Genomic DNA, 13,504 nt, shown 5'->3' with positions numbered 1-13,504 from the left:
GCAGCGCGGCCGCTGAGGTACCCGCGGGGCCGGGGCGGCCCCTTCTCCCCCCCCATCCCTCACCCCCTTGCTTTGTCCCGCCGGTGGGGCCAGGATGTCGGAGCGCGCCGACCTGCTGCGCTTCAAGTTCGACAACTACGGCGACTCGATGCTGCAGAAGATGAGCCGGCTGCGCGAGGAGAACAAGTTCTGCGATGTGGTGGTGCGTGTGGACGACGCGGAGGTGCATGGGCACAAGATTGTTTTCGCCGCCGGCTCCCCCTTCTTGCGCGACCAGTTCCTGCTCAATGACTCCCGCGAGGTGAAGATCTCCATCCTACAGAGCTCTGAGGTGGGCCGGCAGCTGCTGCTGTCCTGCTACAGTGGCATCCTGGAGTTCCCCGAGATGGAGCTGGTGAATTACTTGACGGCTGCCAGCTTCCTCCAGATGAGCCACATTGTGGAGCGCTGCACGCAGGCGCTCTGGAAGTTCATCAAGCCCAAGCAGCCGCTGGAGGGCAAGGAGGACTGCGAGCGGCAGAGCGACTCCTCGGAGCTGAAGGAGCCACCGGGTGACGAGGACGACTCCCTGCAGCAGGACTCGCCAGGCGTTCAGCCCTCAGAAGACAGCCTGGACATGGAGGACAGTGACATCCAGATTGTCAAGGTCGAGTCCATCGGGGAGGTGTCCGAGGTCAGAAATAAAAAGGACGCGGCCCCGTTCATTTCTTCCGAACAGACTGCTTTGCATTCCTCCGAGCCACAGCACTTTTTAATCAACTCCACGGTGGAAAACCGAGCGAATGAAATCGAGCAGAATCATCTCCACAACTATGCTCTTTCCTACGCTGGTGGTGACAATATCATGATGGCTTCTAAAGAGATGTTTGGCCCCAACAATCGAGGCATGGACAAAGGGCTCCAGTGGCATCATCAGTGTCCCAAATGTACCAGGGTGTTCCGGCACCTGGAAAACTATGCTAATCACTTAAAAATGCATAAACTGTTCATGTGTCTGCTGTGCGGCAAGACATTCACTCAGAAAGGCAATCTCCACCGGCACATGAGGGTACATGCGGGGATCAAACCTTTTCAGTGCAAGATCTGTGGGAAGACATTCTCTCAGAAATGCTCCTTGCAGGACCATCTAAACCTGCACAGTGGAGACAAGCCCCATAAATGTAACTATTGTGACATGGTTTTTGCACATAAACCTGTCCTGAGGAAACACCTTAAACAGCTACATGGTAAAAATAGCTTTGACAATGCCAATGAAAGGAATGTTCAAGATATAACGGTTGACTTCGACTCATTCAGCTGTAGCACTGCTACAGACAGTAAGGTCTGTCAGCCAGCGGATGCGAGCCAGGTACTGGATGCAGGAAAACTGGCCCAGGCTGTGCTCAATTTAAGGAGTGATAGTACTTGTGTCAACTAAGCAGCTGCGGAAGCAGCCCTTTGGAAGTGTCCTGGGTGAGAGGAACAAGTTCGGTTCAGTCTCTTTGCCAAGCAGGTGGCCTGCTCCATAAAGTTGTATACAGGAGGGTTGAATTACAAAGCATAATAGGTCTTCAGCCTGCATTCTAGTCATTGTTATTCACCAAAAATATCATCTTCCTGCAAGTTTCTACCTGTGCCCCTATTGTGGATGATGGGGTTAAATTGACTGCCTCATTTTCTCCAATTCAGTCTTGGGCAGTGATTCTCAATTGGGGTCCTTCCAAGGCTGCTGTGGTGTCTGGCCCCCGTGCCAGGAGGAAAACAATCACTCCTCCTGCCTGGCACCGGGCACCCCAGCATCCCACAGGCAAGCGGTTTCCCCCGGCTGCTCCCTATGCCCAGCAGCTCCCAGGTCAGTCCATGATCCGGCAGTGTGCTCTGCTGGATGCAGACAGGCAGGTGGTTGGACAGCTTGTCTCTCCAACCCCACCTTCTCCCATGCTTCTGAGGCTGGCCAGGGGGGTGTTGCGTGGTCCCAGTTGCCCATGTTCAAGTCCCCAGAGGTGCAATGTTTTCCTCCTTGGGTATAGACCAGGGGCTGGGAGGGGACAGGCAGTGGAAAAAGTAGAGCACAGTGGGGTAAAATCCTACCCCCACCCTCCTTGCCTAGCATCAGTTAGGTTCTAGCTCAGTGATTCTCAGCTGGTATGCCACTAATTTTCACAGAGCGATAAAGGGGTGCCTTGAGTCTAAACGGGTTGAGAACCACTGATCTTTGGACTAATGTTTTCTGACAGACTTACTGTAGGCTGTAGAGAAGCCACCTATACAGTTAACGGTCTCTCTGTGACTGGGCAGATGGAGAAAACAGCCAGAGAAGTCTTGAGACACAGAAACCCACCTTTTCCAAAAGCACTGGATAGTTTGAGAGCACTCCGTGTAGTTAACTGCTAATTTGTGTATCAAGACAGTTGTTTTCCGATACCACCTTAGGCACCTAAAGTTAAAATTAAATGCTTTTCTCTGTGTCACTTCTTGTCCCTTCTAAACTGTTACCAAATTCCCTCTGCTGATCAACCCAACCCCAATTCTCAGGGTTTTTAACATAGATGTGCATTACAAGAAGCTAAAGCCCTGAATAGTCTAGTTTGGTCAGTTAATGATTTTGTGGGATTCTTGATGATTATGAGACTGGCCACCTAGAATCAAGGTCTGAGTTTTCTGTTGATGCTGTCTCACTTGGGGCTACTAAAAGGGCACTTACCACTGTATGTACTGAGACATGCTGAAGACTTCCAAATAAAACGATTGTTCCACCTTCTGTAAGCATTGTTCACGGAAACCATAGTTGTGACCTTCAGATTTAGTTTTAAAGCCAAGCTGGAGTGTGAAATGCTGTTGTTTGACACTGTGAAAAGAATGTTTCAGCAGCTGAGATGTAAAACTCCCTCCGATTTTTAATTACTTTTCACTCCTGTATTAACTGTCCTTGACATCTTATGGGGCCACATATCAAGTAAATTGGGGTGGGAGCAAAAATTTGGTATACTAACGCACACTGTGCAGTGTTAAATTATAATACCTGATTCTTCAGACTTACAAAATACAGTCCCTGAATAATGGAATTAACATCCTGCATACATGTTGGTTTCAACTTTATAAAACTGGAAGTTTGGAGCAAGTTACAGATAGGAATTTCTGTAAGTTATTGCATTTTTATTGTCTGCTCAGTGGTGCTTCTTGTACTCTGTCTTAAATGCATCAGACTTAGAGGAAGTAGACTGTTAACTGGAACTGTGGCATTATCCTGTGTTGCTTTCAGAAAGTAACAGGGACAATTCCATTTAGATAGCTTCTATTCCAGATGGGGCAGAAAGAACTACTTTACATTCTTACGAAGAATGCTGCTCACAGCAGAGGTTCATACTTGTACTGACATGCAGCATAGCCCAGTAACCTATTGATTGACTCTTGGTAAAGAACAGCTCCTAATATTCAGATCAAATGTTACTTCCAGTGCAGTTGTTTTCCAGGAGATCCTTCATGAAACTGAATTATGCTTCCAGTTTAGTTTAATACTCTGCATGTGAGTTTGAATGAGAAACAAAAAGGCTCTTAATTTTATGGTTAACATGTTGAACAACAGGTAGGTTCAACACTCTTATAGTAAAAAAAACCAACCTGCATTTAATTACCAAGAAATAAGTTTTAAAAGGACTTTGTAGCCATTTGACATTCTTTGTGAAGGCATTATGATGTACAGTTAGAGAAGTGGTAATCTTACAGATCTAATTTAGACCCCCAAATAGAAGACAGGGAGAAGCGCTACGAAAGTGAAGAATCAGCTTTTGAGTTAAGAATTTTAAACTGTTCTGTTGAACTGTTACATGGACAAGTGTGGATTAAATAATGGTAGTGATGTCAGGGTATTAAATCACTGAATTCTGGCCATTTTGTTTAGGTTCGAAATATATTTTAATGTGGTAATTGTCCGGTTCCAAAAGCAGAGACTAGAATTGCATAAAAATATGAACGCTTAAAAAATGCTGCAGAGGAGGATGCTCAAACTGTTCAGATGCATCTGGGTGAAGGACATCTGCTAAAGACCATACCCTTCAGCCTGGAAAAGGACAACAGGCTAAGGGGTAGACCATGCAGTATGGGGCTAGATGACCTAGCACAATGGTACAGTATGGATCTAAGCAGCAAAAAGGAGAGCAGAATGGAGTGGTAGGACTCTAAAACATGACTGCTATAGTTGCTAGAACAAACAGGCAAAAGAAGGAATGGAGGAGAAGCAGGGGGGGAAAAAAGCTGGTCATTGCTTTGTTCCTAAATTGTGAATTTTAAAATGTAGTTTGGGGCTATTATAAATCCAAAGGCAACTTTCGTAGGGACTAAGATAAACTTTATATTGGGTCTAAAACACATCTAACTTTATTGTAAGTCACTCTGAGTGCCAAGTTTCCTTAAGTAAAAGGCTAGATTCATTTTATTTCATTTTGCCTGTGGGATGCTAGTATTCCTGCTGGGACTAAAACTTAGAGGTTTATAGTTAAAGGGCCCTGCCCCTCTATTCAGGATCAGACCAGTCATCACATCTGGGGATTAGGAGGGAATTCTGCTCCACAGCCAAGCTAGTATGGACTACAAAAAGGGTTGCCTTCCTCTGTAGCTGGGGACCTAACCCTCTTCCTTGGATCTCTCAAGCACATTTTAACAAACTTTACAGCAGCAGGACAGCAACCACTGTTGTCTCCCTACTTGACCTGTGGCAGATTAAGGTGCTATTCATTGTAGTTGTGCAACTGTTGATCATGTTCTATTAGTAGGTTAGACAAGGATTTGTATAGTAAGTTTTGGATGGAGATGATCCTGCCTCAGGCATGGGCTTGCACTACACTTCCAGAGGTCCCTTCCAGCCCTAATTTTCTATGATTATGTGGTACTGCTCCTACATATTCAAAAAAGGAGTGTAGCAGTTGTCCTAACCATGTGTAAAACACTGTGCTGATAATTGAATGAGCTCCTACAAGGGCTGGATATAACTTCCTCCTTAGTGTTATTAAATTACTTTAAAAATACATAGACCCCACTTATTGTTTTGTTTTGGCACCTATTTACTTGATGGTCACTGAGTTAAAAGAACTACCTTAGTCTGCTGTTTTTATAGAAGTTATCTTCCCCTTCAGCACAACTTTTTAGGTAGTTGTGACACTAAAGTCTTACTGAATTGACCTGAAAATTGAGCATGTTAAAAGGAGAGTGATGTTGAATGCTAGAGTCATTTGAGAAGGGGTAGAGAGCAGAAAGAGAAAGTACCCATATGATTAAAAAAAAAAAAGTAAAGTTACATTAAGGAAAGAGACTGATAGATTGGAACTCTGTGTTAGGCCTTGTTAAAAACAAATGTACAGATGAGATAGGGAAGCTAGTTCACAGTGCTAACTTGATATAGGAAGAGCCAATCATTTTCCATGAACAGAGGATAAATTGAATATATTTTCTTTACCACAGACTTAATTAGTAGCAACCTCTTTAGCTATTAGGAAGAAGTTTTAAAAAGCATTATCACAGCTGGTCAGTGGCTTTTCATATTGTATTATGACATCTTTCTCCCTTTTGTTTGAAGTTTGGGTAGTGTTTGAGGGAAAAGCCAACTTTCGTGGCTTCTTTGTATTGTTTTGTACAGGTCTGAAGGGTCTGCGGTGATTTTTATAGTCGTCTGAAAGGAAAATCAGGCCTCTCCTATATATGCCTTTTGCAATAGGAAGGATTACGAGTTTCGTCCAAAACTTTAATCACATTGTATATGGTAGTACTGTCAGGCAGAGCAAGTGCCATTTTTTCCTACAGTGATTGAATCTAATTCTGCCCTCAGCCAAGAATCGTGTGGAAAGCGGTACCAATGGGCAGTGTCTGACAATGGCACAAATGAATGTGAGATGTCACTGAAAATCAGCAAGCTACTTCCAATGTATTGCCAAAAGTAAAGTCTGCTAACCTCTGCCCATAGCTCATCTAAAAGAATGGGCTCATGGGTGAAGGGCAGAAGAACTTGATTTGAGTTCACCTGCGGGTTCAGACTCCGTATGGCCTCGGCCAATTCACTTACGCCCTTTGTGCCTCTTCTCATCTGCTGGGACAGTGATACTTTGCTATCTGTACCTCTTCCCGTACGGCCCAACCTGTCGTTTGTGAAGTGCTGTGATACCCGTAGATGGAAGGAGCTCTGTAGCCTTACCAAGTCTTATAATAAACTCGCTCCTACGTTCCTTGCTTGTGCAGCCTCCGTGTGTGATTTCCCAGCAGAAGGAAACACCCCACCGCGCGAACAGGGTCGATCAATGCGGGATGCTTTATACGTTTTGCTCACCAGCCCAGTACCAAGGGCCTGGAGGAAGTGGGGGAGGGGGAGCGGGCCTGCCCCGCTGGCCGGTAACGGGGTCCCAGCGCCTCTCCTGCCGCTGCAGAGGAGCTGGCACTTGTCCCTGCTGTGGCCTGGGCCTTGCGCCTCTGCCTGCGGGAAGGAGCCGAGCCGTCCCTGGCTGTGCTGCGGGGAGAAACCCCCCCGCTTCCAGCGCTTCTGGGCATCGGACCCTGCCGCCCCTCCCGGAGCCTGGCTCCGCTCGCCTCAAGGAACACGCACTTCGATTCCTCTCTCCTCTGGTGGTGGCACCGGAACCGGAAGCGCCGCCACTGCATTCTGCTTCCGGGCCGAGCGCCCTGCCCCCCGGAAGCACAGGGTGCCGCGACCCGGAAGTGGCTCTTTGCCCCGGTCACGTGGCGGCGGCCGAGGCCCAGCCTTAGAAGGCAGCGGCGGCAGTGGCAGGTGTAGGGGAGGTTTGTCCCGCGGGGAACGATGGGGAGGGATTGCCGCCCGCTCTCACCTACAGGGTCGTCCTTCATGCTGTATCCGAATTAATTCCTCCGTGAGGCTCCACAGTGACGCACCGGGCGCGGGGCCCTCCTCAGGCGGGGGCAACAGGGCTCGTGAAGCACCTGCCAGGACTCGCCCTCCACCCCGCGGTATTTCGGAGCCTTGTGTCTCGCCCTGAAGCCCCTGGGTGGTCATGGAGGGGGTGCTGAAGGCTCCAGTGGGTCTTGGGCCCTGGGAAGCTGATGTCAGGCCCATCCTTAGGGGAATGGGACGTTAGACTGGAGCTCCCCTCCTTGCTGCGTGCGCGTGCACAGCTTGCATTTGCTGCTGGGTTTGGTTCCTACCAGAATGCAGGTTGTGCAGCATGTAGCAGTTCCTATTTACTAATGGAAGCAGCTGCAGGAGCAAGCAGAAAGCATCAGAGAGGAGAGTTTAAAAAAAATAAATGGGGAGTGGGTGGCAGGGTCTTCTTGGTGTTCAGAAACATTGCAGTGAGTTTGGCTCCATTTTCCTGGTGTTTTCTTTTTCAGTTTCTGAGCTCAGAAGCGGGCCTTTCCATGACTGCCTTCTCCTCAACACCTAGTTGCAGTTTATTCCACCAAGACATGTTCATTTGGCTGTTTGAAAACTCTTAATACGGATCTTGGTGAATACTTCTGCCTTCAGGGGGACCCCCTGTACCTCTCTGGGGGTATGAGGGCAAAAGGAAATATATAACACAAGCTGCACCTGGTGCGCCACGGTTGAATTGTGAAGTTTGCTGGTGTGTGTCCTTTGAAGAATAAGTCACCATGGCTACTGACTCTGAGATTCTGCATTTTCAGTTTGAACAGCAAGGAGATGCTGTGTTGCAAAAGATGAACCTCCTGCGGCAGCAGAACTTATTTTGTGATGTATCAATCTACATCAATGACACCGAGTTCCATGGACACAAGGTGATTTTTGCTGCCTGCTCCACATTTATGAGGGATCAGTTTTTGCTCAATCAGTCAAAACAGGTGCGAATCACTATCTTGCAGAGTGCTGAGGTCGGCAGAAAGCTGCTGCTCTCTTGTTATACTGGAGCTCTGGAGGTTAAAAAGAAGGAGCTTTTGAAATACCTGACTGCAGCAAGTTACCTTCAGATGGTTCACATTGTAGAGAAATGTACCGAAGCTTTGTCCAGGTATCTGGAAATTGATGCTTCTATGGAGAACGGCAGCCAAAGCACAGAGAAATGTCATTCCTCAGACATGGAACTGAGAAATAGCGATGACGGTATAGATAAGGACTGTGAAATAATTGAGATTACTGAAGACAGCCCTGATAATTTAGACTATCATGTAAAACAAGAGAAGGATGGTGTCCTACAGCCTGCAATGCAAAGTTTAGTATCGGAAAGAAAAGACACACAAACACCAGAAATATCCACAGTCAAAATAGGATATAAAGATGATGAAATATGTATCTTCAGAATGGATTCTATGAGTGCAGCTAATGTGGAAAATGATCCCTTCCCACAGCCTTGCACCTCTTCCAAAACGAGTTTGTATTTCTCAGAAACACAGCATTCTTTGATAAATTCCACTGTTGAGAGCAGAAATTCAGACATGTCAGGAAGTTATTTCCAGGCCTTTGTCAATGACACGACTGAAGGAAACTCCAGTGTAGCAAGTGGGTTCCAGAGTTTGGAGGATTCTGGTTATTCATGGCGACATCAGTGTCCTAAGTGTCCCCGAGGATTTCTCCATCTTGAAAACTATCTCAGACATCTAAAAATGCACAAACTGTTCTTATGTTTGCAGTGCGGGAAAACGTTCACACAAAAGAAGAATCTCAACAGGCACATCCGAGGGCACATGGGCATTCGCCCATTCCAGTGCATGGTTTGCCTGAAGACCTTTACTGCCAAAAGTACACTGCAGGACCATCTGAATATTCACAGTGGGGACAGGCCATACAAGTGCCATTGTTGTGACATGGACTTTAAACACAAATCTGCCCTAAAAAAGCACTTGACTTCAGTCCATGGAAGGAGCAGTGGTGAAAAAACAATCCTGGACACTATCACAAAAATCAAGATAGACTATGATTAGCAGCCCTCTGGGTAGATCTGGAGCCTGGATCTACATAGAATCCTCTTGTAGCTGAATCCCAGGTGTTCTACAGATTCCCATTTAATGGAGACAAGTGCAAATATATGTCTGTCAGAAAATGATCAAGATGGGTCATATTTATACTAACCCTGCCTACTGTGTTTAACTAGTATTGTTGCAACTCTTTGTATGGTCTTTGCCAGTTGAAAGTAAACTGCAACACGGGAACAGTTTGTACTCCTTTACTGCTTCCTCTTAAAAAGAGACACTTTTTTGCTTGTCTTTCACCGTTCCTTTTTCCACTGAAGGGTGGTGCCATTGAAATTGCAATAATTTGAGGCCAGAGCAGTGGCCTTTCCTGTGTTTAATGGATGTTCATGTGGCTAGTCATACCCATTCAGTTCGTGTTTCAGTCCAGGGGGAAGTCACTTCTCACTTCATTACACTTTGCTGAATCTTTCAGCAAAAAAAAAGTCAAGGCCTGACACTCAGAAGTGTGTTTGTTTGTTTTTTTTAAAACAATGCCACTCCCCCCCAAACAAAAACTGAAGCCTTTATGAAGAGAGAAGCAGAAAAAAGGTGTATAGATATTCTTACCATGCAGTTCACTTTTAATTGGACAGAATCTCATTAGATCCAAATTTTATTACAGTCATTTTCTAAATTTTTCTAGCACCCACTCTTCTGACAGCTTTGTTTTCACTGATATGAAATGTTTCATACACTTCTGTTTCACACAGTCTAAACTAGTCCTGTCTTCTGTCTGTATTCTCTTATTTTTGTCTTTTGATTTTTGTAAATTGTAGATGTATGTTGCCAGTGTGAGAAATCTGAACTATGTGCTGCCCCGTAATAGAAATCTATCTAATTGGAAGGCATCCTTTATATTTCGTTGGGATCAGTCTAGACATGGGGTTTGCTCACTGTCTAATTCTGTGATACATAGAAGCAGTGCCATATATGTTTGGGTAGATGTATTCATAATCTGTCAGAGATCATTTCTCTTTTCTCTCTAAGCATCAAAATGCTCTAGAACTCAAACCCTTGCTCTGCCTATTACATGGAAAAACATGTGAGCCAGTCAATGTGATATAAATAATACCATTATTGTAATGGAAAAATGCTATTTATTTAAGATCTCTGAGAATGAATGAAAACTGCTGTGTTCTGTTGTGTCTTATACAACATAGATAAACTTTTTGCCCAATTTCAGAAATACAGTTACAAAGTTCTTATGACTGAGTTGAAGAAATTCTGGCATCTGTGCTCTGCATAGTTTGGAAGTTTGATAAGTATTTTGTGACAGCTGCTAATAGATCATAGGATAAGATGTGTCATCTATCTAGAAGCATTATATGGGGTAAGTGGGGCTTCGGTACACATGATATTTTATAGAATCATAGAAAAGGAGGGTTGAAGGGACCTCAGGAGGTCACATGTAGTCCATCCCCCTGCGCAAAGCAGGACCAGCCCCAACTACATCATCACAGCCAAGGCTTAGTCTGGCCAGGTCTTAAAAGCCTCCAAGGATGGAAACTCTACAACTTAAATATAACTTCCTCTTATCTGTAAAAGCAGCATTCAACTGTCCTAGTGTACAGACTGTTTTCCCAATTGAAAACTCAGTTTTGGAAGTGTTAATAACATTAGTCATTTCACTGTCTTTGAGGTTGGATTTGTACTAAGCTGTCCACTAGATAGTTATGCAAAACTGATGAACTCCCCCGCGATAAACTGATATGTATAACTAATACAACAGCCACTGATACTTTGGATTATGCAAGTATCTAGAGGTCCCAGCCTGGATCGGGGCTCCATTGTGCTAGGTGATGTGTAGTCATGGAGAGATGCTCTATGGGGTAGGGATTATGTTGTCTATTCAGATTGTATCTCCTATCCCTATTTTATAGTCTAGGAACCAAGAGAGCTTTTACACGTGCTTGACTTCTATAGGGTCCCTTCATGATGCAAAATTCATGTGAATGACTTGCAGTATGTAAAGTTAAGCATGTGTGTATCTTTATAGGAATAAAGCCAAACTTCCAAGGAGGTATGTGATATGACTGGATATTAAAATAGTCTGAGTCCCAGTGCTGTGTGTTAACTAACCTGTCTTTTAGCTCGCTCTCTTATATAACTATTTGGCACTGCTTCCTTTGTGGTCTTCTAACTGTGACAGTTGTATTTGCCAGACTGAGGAATTGGATGTTTTTATGTTTGTTGAGTACTGATGCACGATGCATTTTTTTTTTTTAGGTTGGTTTTTTTTTTTTACTGTGTTTTTCCGTTTGAAAAGTGGCTAGTTCGTACTTGCAGTAATTGTTTTTTGTGGCACTTCTAGTTTGATTTCGTGTTCTTTATGTGCATTCACAGTCCTTGCATTTACTGTTCGGATCTGCTGGTTCTTCAGAAAATAATAAATGTGGAGGGTTCAGTTTTGGTTGCCATCTTATAGTATTAAAATTTAAGGGCCTGAATTTCAAAACATGCTGTTATGCATTTACAGTTTTGTGATCATTAATGGTAATTTGGATGTATATATAGGTTTGTGCCTGCCAGTTTGCACACTTCTAAACTCTGGTCCATCACATGTAAAAGAGAGAAAAAAATAGGAAAAGCAGTGATTTCTTTTTGGTTTGTTTTTTAACAAAAACAATTTATATTGTAGCATAATAGCTAAATGTTGTGCAGATTTGGAGCAGATACCTTCTATTGACTGTTCTTGAAGTTGTTCAGCTGCAAACGTGTTTCTGGTAAGTGCATGAATCTCACTGATATGAATTCATATCAGTTGTTCCCTGGCTTTTGTTTGTCTCTGTTACATAGCTGTGGGTGTGCATGTTTCTTAACTGATGAAGGGGAAGTAGAGGCTATGTAATCTTGATATGCGCCTTCAATGAGAGCAGGATTGTTTCTTTCTGCTGTTCATAGTGCATGTGAATGAGAGGAAGTGATGTTGTCTGTTACTTCTTCAGTGGCTAAAATTTTTCCTTGGTAAACTTTATTATGAGAAAAAAGACCTCATGCACATGTACCCTAAAAGATGTCTCCCTGTACCATTGTCTCCCTGTACCATTTTCTTACATGTAGCCATTTGCCATATTTATAACTTAATAAATTAAATGGAAATGAGATGTTTTATTTCTATACTATATATTATATCTGAAGGTTTATGCGGCTTTGAAGCTTAGTCTTACAGTTAATGCTGTTGGATAAAGGGAGTTTCCCAATCCAATACTCCAAGCATGCTCTCACTTAGTTGTGCTAGTATCCTCAGCATATACATTAAAATCCCCACTGTGCTCATGTCCTTTTCAGTTCAATAAGTATCAAAGACTCTTTGCCAGTTCTAACTGACAACTTGTTGCCAGACAAATCCTCTCTCTGAAGGAAAGGATCAGACTCTTATGATCAATTGGTCAGAGCTGTGTTGTGGATCTCCATGTTCAGCCGTTAACAGTGGAGAAGGCCTTTATGATCATCCTTGTGGACCTACTGGTGCCCTGGGCAGGAATATGTGAGAGAGATGAAGTTGCACAAAATCACCTCTGCCTGAAGCTTTGACACAAAACAAAACAGTCCAGTGAAATGCAGGATGCCTTGGTCGTGGCATATGCTCTGTTTCAGGGTGTAATCACAGGTTGGGGTGGGGAGGCAAAGATGATGCATATCCTTGCAGAGCATCTGATGGATTTAGAAAAGCTTCTGATATAGAGGGTTAGTCTATCTATGTAGCTATATATATAGAGAGAGAGAGAGAGAGAAAGAGAGGTCCCAGCTGGGATCAGGGCTCCATCTAGCTAGGTATATATGTCTCTAGTTAGACAATATAATAATATCTTTTTACATATTGTGTTATACATACACAAACATAGAAAGATACGAGTAACCCTATATAGATGGGATCATATATGTACATGATCCAATATAGGAAATACAATATAGTGTATATATGAGCTAATATAGGGTACACTAACCCTATATATATTGGGTCATAGGTGGGAGCAGACAAGCTGCTGTGCCCCTGGGGACAGCAGGGAGCAGGTGAGGGGGATGGAGCAGAGCGGCTGTGTTTCCTAGGAGACAGCAGCATCGGCTGTGCCCTGCAGTGGGCGGCCACAGCTTCCTGCAAGAGACAGCCATGGCTCTCCCGCTGCTCAAGACCTGGAGCGTTCATCTGTCTGTATAGACCCAATATATCTACCTATATAAAGATATATATAGTGGAACGTGTGTGTATGCATGCACACAACCATATAAAGGCAAGACTAACCCTATCCATATTGGGTCATATATATAGGGTTAGTATACGCAGAGACAGATCTGTATCTATCTATATATGACCCAATATAGGGTACAGTATATGATTTAAGGTGAACATGACGTAATAGTGCATACTAACTCTACATATTTCCCAATATAGGGTTACTCCTATCTTTATATGGTTGTATGTGTGTCTGTATAATGTACGTCAATACATGCAAGTCTACGGGGTGCCTCCAGCAGCGGGGGAGCCGCGGCCTCCCCCTTCCGCAGGGCCCAGCCGGTGCTGCCATCTCCTAGGAAACGCTCCCATTCTGCCCCGCCCCCGTCGCCTCCTCCCCGCTTTCCGCCCCGCCCCACCCCACCC

At 44.4% G+C, this 13,504-nt stretch overlaps 2 protein-coding genes across 3 annotated transcripts; both read left to right on the top strand.

Annotated features, from left to right (window-relative positions):
- Positions 1-36: 36 nt before the first annotated feature.
- Positions 37-6,194, top strand: ZBTB26 (zinc finger and BTB domain containing 26). Its single transcript, XM_019540999.1, has one exon. The coding sequence runs from the start codon at positions 95-97 to the stop codon at positions 1,415-1,417; it is 1,323 nt and encodes a 440-aa protein (XP_019396544.1). The 5' UTR covers positions 37-94; the 3' UTR covers positions 1,418-6,194.
- A 517-nt stretch (positions 6,195-6,711) lies between these two features.
- On the top strand, positions 6,712-9,840 carry ZBTB6 (zinc finger and BTB domain containing 6). Of its 2 annotated transcripts, none has more exons than XM_019540997.1 (2): positions 6,712-6,751; positions 7,330-9,840. In XM_019540997.1, the coding sequence occupies exon 2, from the start codon at positions 7,591-7,593 to the stop codon at positions 8,872-8,874; it is 1,284 nt and encodes a 427-aa protein (XP_019396542.1). In that variant the 5' UTR covers positions 6,712-6,751; positions 7,330-7,590; the 3' UTR covers positions 8,875-9,840. The 2 variants fall into 2 exon arrangements, with proteins under 2 accessions (XP_019396542.1, XP_019396543.1); XM_019540998.1 differs by lacking the exon at positions 6,712-6,751 and adding an exon at positions 6,930-6,948.
- The last annotated feature ends 3,664 nt before the right edge of the window (positions 9,841-13,504 follow it).

The sequence above is a fragment of the Crocodylus porosus genome, unplaced genomic scaffold, assembly GCF_001723895.1.
Source record: "Crocodylus porosus isolate Cpor-Errol unplaced genomic scaffold, CroPor_comp1, whole genome shotgun sequence".
Classification (NCBI taxonomy): domain Eukaryota; kingdom Metazoa; phylum Chordata; order Crocodylia; family Crocodylidae; genus Crocodylus; species Crocodylus porosus.
The sequence above is the reverse complement of the archived record's forward strand: the minus strand, read 5'-3'. Positions and strand labels throughout refer to the sequence as shown.